Source organism: Chlamydotis macqueenii, chromosome 1 (genome assembly GCF_036417535.1).
Source record: "Chlamydotis macqueenii isolate bChlMac1 chromosome 1, bChlMac1.mat, whole genome shotgun sequence".
NCBI lineage: Eukaryota > Metazoa > Chordata > Aves > Otidiformes > Otididae > Chlamydotis > Chlamydotis macqueenii.
In genome coordinates, this window is record NC_141556.1 from 25,494,790 (window position 1) to 25,507,181 (window position 12,392).

General features: G+C 41.7%; 1 protein-coding gene across 2 annotated transcripts in view; it reads right to left on the minus strand.

Annotated features, from left to right (window-relative positions):
- CPED1 (cadherin like and PC-esterase domain containing 1) overlaps nt 1–11,975 on the minus strand; it is a 158,801-nt gene extending 146,826 nt beyond the window's left edge. The window contains exons 1-2 of one of the 2 annotated variants that reach the window (XM_086747358.1): nt 11,854–11,975; nt 10,908–11,381 (exon numbers count right to left, since the gene is read on the minus strand). In XM_086747358.1, the coding sequence (XP_086603484.1) occupies nt 10,908–11,156 (249 nt within the window). In that variant the 5' untranslated portion in view covers nt 11,157–11,381; nt 11,854–11,975. Of the gene's footprint in view, nt 1–10,907; nt 11,382–11,487; nt 11,601–11,853 lie in introns of those variants that run through there. The other variant, XM_086747365.1, reaches the window with a different exon arrangement.
- Between the last annotated feature and the right edge of the window lie 417 nt (nt 11,976–12,392).

A 12,392-nucleotide genomic window follows, 5' to 3' on the forward strand; every position in this document is an offset into this window, starting at 1 on the left:
ATGGGTCACCTAGCAGAGAGGACTTGGTGGCTCCCATGTTAACTGTTCCAAGGAATGTGGGTCCTACGTAGATGGTAAATACAGGGGTCTGAGTTCTGCTGTGCAGCATAATTAAGAAAAGGAAGAAGAGTACTAAGGTGAAAGCTTGCAGAGGAATCCCAAACAGTAATATAGATTGCTGTGCCTCTAGAAAATTACCTTTAACCTTGTCAGTACCTTATTGCCTTATTAGTCCAGAACAATCCAGCCCAGGGGGACTGGCAGAGAGGAATGTATATAAGAGCAAGTGGAAAGGTGTATGATGTCTCCAGTGAATCCCAAGGAACTCTTGGATGGTCTGCCATTCACTGTCTTCCCACACAGTTCCTAGGGACAATGGCATCTCAAAAAAAAAAAACCCTCTTCTCTATAATAGCCCGGGATATGAGCTTCTTGCAAGGAAAAATGGAAGAGAGCCACACCAAACACACAGAGATAGTGTGAGCTTGACAGTAAGTTCTGAAATGAGTGAATTATGGGGCCACCGTCATTGGGAAAGGTGGATACCTTATGTCTTACATAAGGCATAAAAATCAGATGGTCCATGTGGGAAACAGGTCACTAATATCTGGAATAGCCTAGCTGTTCTTTTGCAATAAAAACACTACTAACAGAAAAGATTTTCTTATGATGAAAAATATTTGTCTTTAGAATTGAAACATATCAGCATTTAAGGGATTCAATTCAGGACATGAAATTACTTCTGGTCAAGTTCATTAATTTCAACCTAGCAGTAGTCAGCAGTATGTCCTTTAAAAATGAAGTTATTCCATAACTTCTAATTTTAGTAAGCTTATCACTGGAGATAGGAAGTGCTACACAAACAAGGCACCACCATTTTTTTGCATAGTAGACCACAATGAAAAGAGACAGATGCTTCGATATAAACAAATGTCATTCAAGATGTGTCCAGTTGTTTATACGCCTGGGATCTAGCAATAAAGCCACTCTTCTCAGCAGTCTGTTCCCCAGTTACAGGATGCAGTTTTATATTATGCTGGGCTGAAGTGTAAGCTTTTCTGTGGCAGCGCGGAGCATGAACTATTTTAGAGCCCCGAGCCTCTAATGCCGTGTCTGCTTTTGCTCCAGAACAGACATCCCCCATGGAAACGATTAGCATCATCAATGTGGGGACCCTGAAAAAATATTTTGATACAACACCGTCAGAGTCTCCTATGTATATTTGCTAAACATGCCACATAAAACTACTTCAGACACTGGGATATTCAAGTAAAGGTTGATCACATGCTGTCCAGAAGAAGCATAAATAGCACAGAGTGAAGTCACGGGAACTGCGTTAGGTAACCTGTCAGATGTCCTCCTCGGCCTCTCAGTGTTTTTAAAACACGTTAGTCGGGTGGCAAGCACAGTGCTAGAGCGTCTCAGATTGCACTCCCCTTTCTTTCCCTTGTGCCTTTGCCCCTCCCTCCTCTCCTCTTATTTTCTCTCTTTCCTGCTCTCCTGCAGCGCCAGCAGCCGCTGGCAACCCTTCCTCTCCGTTTCCCTCTCTGTTCTTAAATCCAGCCCTTGTCCCAGCCCCTCTTCTGTGCTCCCTTCCCTCCTCCTCCAGCCAGTCCAGCCAGACACTTCCCACTTTCCATTTCACTTCCCCTGCAGAAGAAAATCCAGAGAGAGGCACCTCTCGCTTTATTTTGTGAGCAAATCCAACTTTCCATCCCACGCGTGCTGCAACGGCCAGTATTGCGGGGTGAACTGAGGATATAGGAGGAGCGCAGAGGGGCTGCAGCCCAGGACACATCCCTGTCCGGTTTTAGCTGGCGATTACTGCTTGTCCCGCTCCCGTCCCTCCTGGTGCGGCTGAGGGTGCTCGCTGCCTGATGCGAGGGTCGCACCTTGGACTTGGTGGCACTTTGTGTGCACCCCTGGGCGCTAACAGTTACCACGCTTTTTTCATGCTAACAAAAAACACGTTTCTTCGCAAAAGCTAAGCCTCTTGCAGCGTCACTCCTTAAGCATTTGCTTCGAACTCTAACAGCTTCTATCTCAAGCACCCAGCATTCAATTTATTTTACCCTGTGGGCGATACTCAAGGGCAGCCCTCACAGGGCTCACCCCAGCCTGGCTGCTGCCTCGCAGCCCACGCCTGGTGCAAGAGGCCTTGGCAGCCCTGAGCTGTGCCCCCTGCTGCTCCCTCCGCCTGGCCGGCGAGGCACAGGGGGACAGGAACCAGCTGGCCTCGAGGCATCCCGAGGGCCCTGGGGACCCCACGGTCCCTGGGGACAGAGGCCTTGGTCTGCGCCAGTCTGCCTGCAGCAGGATCTTCCAGGGGAAGGGAGATCTCCCTCCTGCCTCTGCGTCAGCACTGATGCAGACAGTGTCGTCCCCAGTTCCCTGAGGATTAGCAGAAATGTTTACAACACTTTAGTTTGGCAATGGCAAATATTCAAGAGAACATTGATAGCAGCATTAAAAAAAAAAAAAAGGAAGTTCAAGCGATGGTGGTAACCTCGGTCACTTCCACAAAACACAAAGGCAAATGGCCCTGAGCGGCTCCAGGGGGCCTGCGCAGCAGCCAGCTCCCACTGGGTGCCTTTCACAGGTGCTCAGAGGGCTTGTGATGGCCTTCGTGCACAGTGCACGTCGGTAGCTACTCCAGAAGGCTCTCCTTGGGACACACAGCCCAGAGGCACATAAAAATCCATCAGGCTGCCGGTGTCCAAAGCCTCCTGATGCAGGGCTGGGAGGGAACGAGTAGGCCTGGTTGGGGACACGTGCCCCTAGCCTTGCCTCCCACTGCCCAGGCGCTAGCATGAGGCGCTTTTATCCACCAGCTTCCCAAAAAGCCATGACAGGATCTTCGGGACATCAAGACAATTCAGGGTCCTAAATTTAACATCTTGACTTGATGTCTAATCTGGTACTAACAAATAATATGAAGTAGCTCAACACCTTTTACGGGGCTTGCTTGAGATCCATCCATAGCGTTGCCAAATTTATTTCCTCTGCCCTTTCCTTTCAGAGCTATTTGCAGTCCAGGTTACAAGATGCAATGTGTCCTCTCTGTTTTCTTGCCAAGCCAGTGCAATGCAGGGTGGGGTTTTTTTTTTGTTTTGTTTTAAACTACCCATTAGCTACACAGAATTTAAAAAAAATCTTGCCAACTGCATGCTTGTAATAAGTTATTCCATATTTTTTTCCAAAGCTCTATATAAAATGCCTTACATCACTGGCCATGCTGATCTAGTTACTACTGGATGTATTTCAGAGTTTCCCATATTATAGCAATAGCAGTCATGTTTATACACATAAGGAGTCTGCTGGTTTTTATAAAATATTTCTCAATCATAAAAATGTGCTCTGGGCAGAGAGCTGGTATAAAAGAAGCAGAGTGCAACAGATAAAAATAAGATTTTCACATATTTTGATGTTTTATGGTTCTGATTTTTTTTTTTTTGGCATTCCTATAACTTCAATGTGCACTAGGTGTAGACCAAAAAAATGGATCTGTAACATTTTGAATATTTGAGAATAATTATTAAATGGTCAAATGTTTTCATATCCCAACCATTTTTTAGCTCTTCCCCAGTTTGAGGTCTCAGGCTATTTGTTAGCAGGTCAGTTTATTACAGATTCAATACACCTTATGTGAAAGGGATTGGTAAAGAACATCTGCGGCCCATGTCTTACCTAGGAAATAATGCGTCTGTCTCCACTGAAATTAATGAGGCTTTACAGCAAAGCTGAGATTTCCCATATGATTTAGGATGAGGCCTCTGTCAGCTTTGACATGATATATCTGCTCTTACAGCTTGCAAACTATTGCACTTAGCTGAGTCGCTGACCACATTTCAGTGCAATAAGCTGTTACACATATCATCCACCACCTTAACAGCCGCTCTAAACAAACCACAGTGGGCCATAAAGTGAATAAAAATGCATAAAAATGAATTCTGTAATGTTGTTTTCAGTTTATAGAATAACATGAAAAAACAAAAGAAAACAAAGTGAACTCCATGAAATTTATTGGTTTTTAAAAAAAAAAATCAAATCAAATGTATATTCCTCTGAGTTCTTAACAAATGAGCTCAGTTTATATAATATGAAAGCTCAAGAATTACGTAACCTTCCTTGTCCGACTGAAAATAGACATCTATTATCTGAGTTGCAATTCTTAGTTCTGTCTGCCTGCAAGTTCCACATATCTGTGAAGTTCTCTCTTAAAGAGAAAATGTTTTGACATTTTCCTTGAAACCAGTTTATCCAATTGTAGGTTATGAATGTATAAAGATATAATTGGTTGTATTAGTCTCTGAAGCTTTCCTCTATTGTAAAGAATTTATGAGTTGTTCCAAAAATCAAAAATTTGGTCAGTAACTGAATCTTGTAATATATAATTACTGTCGTTGTTTTGGCCAAGAAAAAAATAGCAAAGATATTTCAAGTTGAGGAGAGAAAAACAGTTCCTTGGCATTTTTTCAGATTCCAAGAAGACTGCATAATTCCATAAATATTGATGCATTGTCTCTGCCTGGCAAAGAAGCAAATACACAGTTTGAACTGTTGCCATAGAATTTCACTGACCATCACTTCAACTGCAGAAACAAAATCCTTCTTCCTAACATAATGGCCCAACTCAAGTCTGCCTAAGCTTCTCTCAGGAAAGAACTCAAAAACTAGGAATCATCTTCTCAGCTACCCAGTTCTGGTGGCGTTAGTCCCTGTGTTGATTACAGGCAGCCACTCTTTTACACCAAGCTAGCCAGGACTGTCAAGAGCCTTGTCAAATAGCTTCAAGTAACTTGACTGCAGCTGACTGTAACCCCACTGCTTTCTGCAGGTACTGGGCTGCTGCAAAAGAGGTATATGAGCCACTATGCCAACCAAAAGGCCTTTGCATGGAGGGGGATTGCAACAGAAATACCACGCAAGAGAACCAGCCTTACGTAAACAGCACTGGCACTACTCGCCATATCCACAGGCAGTGAACTGCCTAAATTCCCATTTAGCCAGCAAAGGAAATGAGGCTCTACCTTCACTGCTAATGCAACAACATTACAAAAAAATCCATGAGTGAGACTCCTACAAACTACTGCACTACTATTAAACAGCATTAATAAGAAAAGCGATAATAAAAAACTTAGCATGTGGTTCTAATGCCCTAAGTCATTCATTTACAGGACTACGCAGATGTTTATTAATTCCAAATGTGATTTAAATTCTTTTTCATGTTTGCATAAAAGTTCATAGAAATAGTAAGTTGTTCATACTACTGTTGTATTTGAAGTGCACACAGCTTCTGTATGAAGAAGTAATAGAGAAGTTAATTTCCTGTTTCACTTTCTGGAGGATATTTAAATGTGTTGGCTTTATGTTCTGTTAGATTTCCTAATCAGAAAGGACTGGGTTGTAGAATGAAATGGTTGGATTGTAATTCTGTTTCCAATTGTTTGCTGAATAAATACAAAATAAGCAACTAGATTATTGGCAGTACTTTGATGGCTGGTTTCTGATGGCTTCATAAATCCAAGAGCAAAACTGGAGTTATTTGCATAGTCAGCACTAGCACTCTGAGCTGGAAGTACAGAACTATTTTATCAAAATGCCTTTGCTTTATGACTGCATGTAGTTCACCGTACCAACTGCATTATATTGGGAACAGACGATGAGCCAATTCTATCATCTTATCAAAACAGCTACTTTTGAGGAAAGGGCTCCAGGAAAGTTCATGAGTGAGATTCTGCCTCCATTTCCCATTTGCTGCTGATGCATCCTTCTCCAAGTTCCCTTCCTGCAAAGAGTCTCCACCCTGCCCTTCTTTCCTGGCTGCTACCACAATAGCCTTGCCCTTTATCACCAAAATATCTCTAGCTATCTACGCAGTAAAAATAGTTGTTTCCTCAGTGCCTTTTGCATTTTACATTGAAAAGGGGGGAAAAAATGTCCTGCTTTCATAGGGTGCAATGTGAATGCGGTCTCATTCCAAGGAAACCAGTTGCTGATACCATACCATCTGCCAATTGCTTTCTAGTAACAGAGGTTTCATACTAGCGAAGTTCTTTGTTCTTTTGTGAGGAGAAAAGAGTTCTCATCCCCTACTGTATTCTATAAAATAAATATCCTTCTAAACATTAAATTTACTTTACAAATGTATCAAACCTTATTATACATAATGTAATCTTCTCTATCCAGAGCTGTAACCACACTCCATTTCTGCATAACAGCAAAAATCATCTCATCTCATTCTATCGTCCAGCTTAATTTCTCCTTTTTCACACATTTACATTTCAAAAGTTCCCACTAGCTTTGTCTTCTTTTCTTTCCATTTCCATTCCCATTTCCCTTTCTTTTCCCCAGCACAAATCCAGCCCTCTCTGTGCACAATCTCTTCTGTTCCTTCTGAGGATATTATTACTTTGCCGTCATAGTTCCCTACTCTGCCTCCCACATCCGCCCTCTTTCCCCATGCCTTCTCCCATGACACTCCCCTCCTGTTCCCTTCCTTCTCTGCTTGTCCTCGCTGAAGCAAGTATATTCCATCCAAAAAAAAAATCAATAGAAAAAAAGCAGACATATGCCTTTAGAGGGTGAAGTTCATCAGATTTGTTTTAAATGTCAGCACTATGTCATGATGAATTTTGCATTAGAGGCAGTTATTTCCACTGACTATGAAGTCCGGCTTTCTGGCTCTGAAAAGATAGAGTGGAGCACTCTAAAGAGAGGATACTTCTCCTCTGCATGTACAGAGTTCTAAAGTTCTAGTAACAGTTTCGCAGCTTTTCAGGAATTTCACTCTTGATTTTCAAATATAGGTACCTGGGCCTGTAACCTACACAAGATGTCCAACTGCATCTTCCTCTAGATCTCGGTTAGGACAAAAACATTATATTTCTCTCTTTTTTTCCACCCCTTTTTTCTTCTTCTTTTTTTTTTTTTCTACATAGGATCTCTGGGACATGGCCACATCAAGCTGTCATTATCTTGCTTCTTTCATGCTGTCCACTGCCTGTAAATGATATCCTACCCTATTTTTTTTTCAAACTAAAGCCATAAAAATCCTTTTCTCATTCTTCTTGTTTGCTCACTTCATTATAGCTCCTCTTAGAGATATATCTTTTACAACAAACATAAGTGGCAGGTTGAGGGCTTTGAAAATTAAGAAGCTTTTTTCACCATAGCTATTGTCTTTCATTCATTAAGATCTCAGCCTCATCCACTAATGAAATTCTGATATAATGAGCTGCATGTCCTGTTTGGGTTTTTTTTCCCCTCAGGTGGCCTTAAATGGCCAGGGGATGTAGCAAGGCTCTTGTGAGTTTCTATGAGACAATCTCCTTCAAGACCTGTCTTAAAATCTACAATCTCATTTTTTTTTATACATTGGCTACAGTTAGAGAGCTAGTATGCCAAAACAGTGCCCAACACATGAGCAATAGTGTCTTAGTGCTTCCTCACAACAGCAAAGGTGCTCCGTCTACCTGGGCAAAACGCAGTGCTGTGCAGAGACAGCTAAGGTGGCTTTGGCTGAATTAATTCAGAGAGTGGAAACACAGCTGTGACCAGCTAATTAGCTCTTCTCAGAAGTGGCTGAGAAGCAGAGCTGAATTGCTTGAGATGAGTGTAACGGTTTTACATCTGCCTGGTACCAAAGGTATTTCTGGCACAGTACCATGCCAGACAAACCTACACAGGGCTTTGTATGGCCTTTTTTTTGGTCGGTATCTATTGCAGTTTAGATGCTACAAAACCTACTCTGCTCCTTACTGTATATATTCACAAATATTTCCTCATGCAGGAGGAAAATGTGTCTGGCTGAACTTGCAGACAGCCTGCTGCTGGATGTGATACCTCCCTCTCATGCTTTTAATGCCGGAGATTCAGAAATAAGCCTTCTATTTTTCAGGCTACAGAACATTTAATGTTCTACTAGAAAATGCTGACCTCTGTTTGTGTGAAAATAAGGCTAAAAGACTAGCTCTCCAGCAGCTTTTGAAACTCCTGTAACGTGTGACACCTGAGAGAGAAAGTACTATGAACTCTGTCAGGTTTTCCAGGCTATGAATGAAATCTGCATTTTTGTGATTTAAAAAAGACAGCTTGCACTATGTGGCTGACAGTAATAGCTCCACCCTAGGGCATCTTTTATGTAGTTAAAGACACATTTACAGACCAAACTGGCAATTTCCAGTCCCTTGCCTTTTCCACATTAGCCCAGAACTTTCCCTTCCAAAATGAGATGAATTTTGAGATCAGAGATGCAATGGCAAAGCTGCACTTTTCTTCAGATCTCCCCTTCCTCTTCCCCCAATGGCTCATAAAATATGGCAGCTTTTGTTTGGTTGGTTTTTTGTTTTTTGATTTTTTTTTTTTGAGGCACTTGTGCAATGCATACTCTGAATGGAGAAATTATCAGACTTTGGAAGGTGATTTTGCTCATGCAATACTAATCATAACCAAATTCTCACAGCAGGCTCAACACAATACTGATTGTTTCTCTAAAAGAAGCAAGAATGCAATAATTAAACCTGTCCCTAACCAGTCAGAAGAGATTCTGCAATGTGATAGATGCTATGGCTTAAAACCCAGAAACACCGGGTATTATCTAAAGAATATTATCTCCAGCAGGGTGTTCTTTTCCTTAAAACTTATTCATGAACTTGGATTTCATAAAATATGTTGCAGTGTTTGCTTTAAGTCACTGTTTAACTCCACAATAGATTCTTTTTAATAAATTTTCTTGATGGACTATTCACAGAATAAGAATACATGCGACTAGTTAATTAAAAATGTTAATAATTTGGACTATACTTTAAAGTATTTTTCCAGATTCATACATGAACATTTAAGCCAGAGCTTTAATGAAAACTTGTTTCCAAACTAGCTGCTGTGGGTGGGCACGTGACTGTAAAATAAAACAGTGTAAAGTTTCAGCCATGACATCTGTCTTAGATGTTACTGGGTACCCAATAAAATCAAACAAGATAACAGTTCAGTTATCTGAATAAGCAGTGGGCGAAAACAAACAGTTCAAGAACACACTCTCAAAGCAAAGTGGTAGAGATTTTTGGAGATGTTGGTGTTTTCTGTTCCCTGAGATTATTATTCAGCCCACACAACCAGCAGAGTATTCTCTGGAAACAGCAACTTAAGAGTAACATCCCAACATGTGCAAGACATTTTGTTCATCATGTTCTAGAGGAAACTTTCAAGACAAATAGGGAGCCAGCTATGGGTGGTCTTCAGAACTTGAAAAGGAATGTGTTAGAGTAGCACAGCCCTGGAAAACATACCTATAAGGGTTAACATACGCATTTACATCTGTACTATAGGTTCAGCACGTGTGTGTGAGATAGTCACATCCAACCACGTATGCTGGAGGGCAGTAACTACAGCATGTTGTAAAAACATAAGCTTCATTCTCATTTCAGATGGCCAGCGCACCAAGTTCAGTGTCAATCTGCATTTTTTTCTCAGACAAATTGGGAAAGAAGAAATTACAAATATTTCCAGCCAAACAACATGCTAGCAAAACTTTGCCAGTATTCCACCAAGTCTTACAGACTTTAGGTAAGATATGAAATGTTCCTTGCCATTACAATAGCAAGGAGTAAAAAGGAATAGACAGTAAGTGTCAAAAGTTGTAATGCAGCATGTCCCACACTTGTCAGCTGTGCTTATTTCCCTTTAAATTGTAATTCTTCATGTCACATTGTTGAACAAATCCAAACCTGGGTACCCAGTGTACTAAAGGGTCATTAAAATACAAAACTATGACAAATGCAGCATGGAGTAAATTTCTGGAACTCATAAGAAAAATCTTTCTGACCTTCACAAGAAAAAAAAAATCAATTTTTGTAAGACTAAGGTTAAAGAGTTAATGCCAAAGTTATTTCACATATCTGTTTTTGATTGTTGCAGGAGATGCACTTTACAACTGCTCTCCTAAAATCAATATTGCTGACCTTTCAGACTGTGAATCCTATCTGATCAGAGAAGCAGCCTTCCAATTTTTTTTTTAAATTTGAACAGCTTTATGTGGATGCTGTCCATAATCTGTGAAGTCACAGATTAATGTTTATATCCTTATACAGTTGTATTTAAAATGCCAGCATAATGATAATTTCACAGCAAGATATCTGCTGCATTATTAGCAGCCTTGTATAGGATTGAAGAAAACCTGAAACATTTGTGCTAGTGCTGATCACAGATTCCAGAGTAAAAATAACTACCTCAGTCTGGACCATTTAACAAACCGCATTTTCCAACTAAAATAACAGTGTCTGCATTTGTTAGGTTTTAACATCCATTCTAGGAACCCTATACAAAATAAACATGAGGTCAGGTAACCTAAGGACAAAGTAAAATCTGTGGGACAAAGATTCCAAAGTAAACAGTGTGATTTGAAAATGTGAAAAGCACTTTTTAAAATTTCTCAAATGCCGTTAAATTTGGCTTTTCAGCAGAATCCCAGTGAAGTTCAAAGCTGACCAGCAGATAACTTTAATACAGGGCAGCTGCAGTCCCAGTGCTAATTAACAGCCTCAGTCGCTTTCATGAAACCCCACTGGCTCCTGATTTACGTGCCTGTACAGTAAAGCCTCTGACCCAGTTCCTAAAGCCAAAATAAAATACGGTTTGTGCAGCAAACTGAAATCTCCCTGGAGTCACAGAGCAATGCCAGGTTTCGTTCGAAGATTTCAGGATTCCTGTGTTAGTAACAGCACTCTGAGAAGCTAGTAATGGAGATGTGCTCGCACATATGCCGCTGTCATTAGATCACCCATTTGTTTGTATACAGATCTCAGACTTCCAAGCTTAGGCTAATTTTAGCTGGACTCAGATGATCCTGCCAGACTCACTATACCTCGCTTTGCTAATTATTGCTCAGCACTCTGCTCCAGCTGACTTACCTTTTTCACTGTCCGTGAATTACTGCCAGGGAGGAAACAGTGAGTGTTGCTTGGGGAGACCTCCTTGTATCTTCCTTGCTGTGTTTTAGTCAGTTTGGGTGCAATCCCATTAATGACTGCTGAAAGGATGCTGCTGGTCATGAGAGGAGTCAGGGTCTGGCAGAACAGACAGATGGCTACCACCAAGGCCAGAAGGAAGGGACGAGGGCGACAAAGCCTGCGGCACCTGGGGACTTGCCCAAAAACCATGGCCTCTCTGCTGTCGTCACTTCGCCGTTTGCCACATTGCAGATGCAGTCCAAGTAGCCACGACTTGCCAGGGTAAAAAAAAGTCAAAGGCACTCTTTACCCAAAACTAGCGAGAGTTTTCCCCATTTCTGCTGCTGAGCGCTTTCCTGGTGCCTGGCAAGAAGTCACAGGTTCTGCAGGAGCAGAGGTTTCTGAAGCACCCTCCCATGAGGGTATGGGAACAACCTGTGAAGAAACAACAAGTGAGCAGCGGAAAACAGCAGCATGCCATGGGGCGTTCTGTAAGGAGCAGTAGCAGGCTCGTCCACACCGCACGCTCAGGACAACAGACCTGCTGGCAGACAGGTGAGGAGCAGAAATCTTCACCCTCTTGGCAGAAGGAACTGCTCAGCCAGACAATAGCATCCAAGAAAGCAAGAGGTTAAAGCGTAACATCTCCTGTCCACAGCTGAGAAGAGCAAAAGAGTGTACCAACTTCGTGAACAACCGTTTGCTATTTTTTTCTATCTTGCATTCTCAATTCCCACTTTGTTTTTACAGTTTCCTTCATTCCAGTCCTTTTAAATCGCCTCCTTCCTGTCAGCATGCACAGCTTTCTTTTTAAAAGTACTCATTTATCTGAAAACTGACAGACTATGAAGATTTTCGTTTGCATTTGTTTTGTCCAGATTGCGATTTCAAAGTTAGGTTTACTTACTCAGTTCTTATCCTGTTAGAAGTTTTCCATTCTCCTCTAATGGGCTGCTGATTAAAACCACTTGGAACAACCCTGGCTCATGATCCCAGCTCGTCTCACACACTCAGAAGGCAGGCACACGCACATACACACGCCATCTGAAGCCAGTTGGACCACAGATTTCATATAAATAAAGGCTGGACTGCTCAGAGGGTGGGGCTAAACTAGCTCCACTCCGAGCAGGCACGGGGTTTGGAGACGCAGACGGAGATCTGGATGGGGAAGAAGAGGTGTCCTTGCTCACACTGCATGCCTCGAAGCCACCATCACTGCAATTTTTAGAAAACTGCTATTATAGCAATCAGCCTAATTGAAACAATATTAATATCTTGCAGGCAGTAGAAATCTGAGCAGCACCTGCAGTATTTTAATCCAGATTAACAAAAATGTTGTAAAAGGAAGCAGATTTACTTGGACATAAGCGTCACTGACAAAGCAGTTGTCAGTAATTTTCCACAGTAGATATAACATCTCATAGCAGTGTATAAATAAAACTTCTT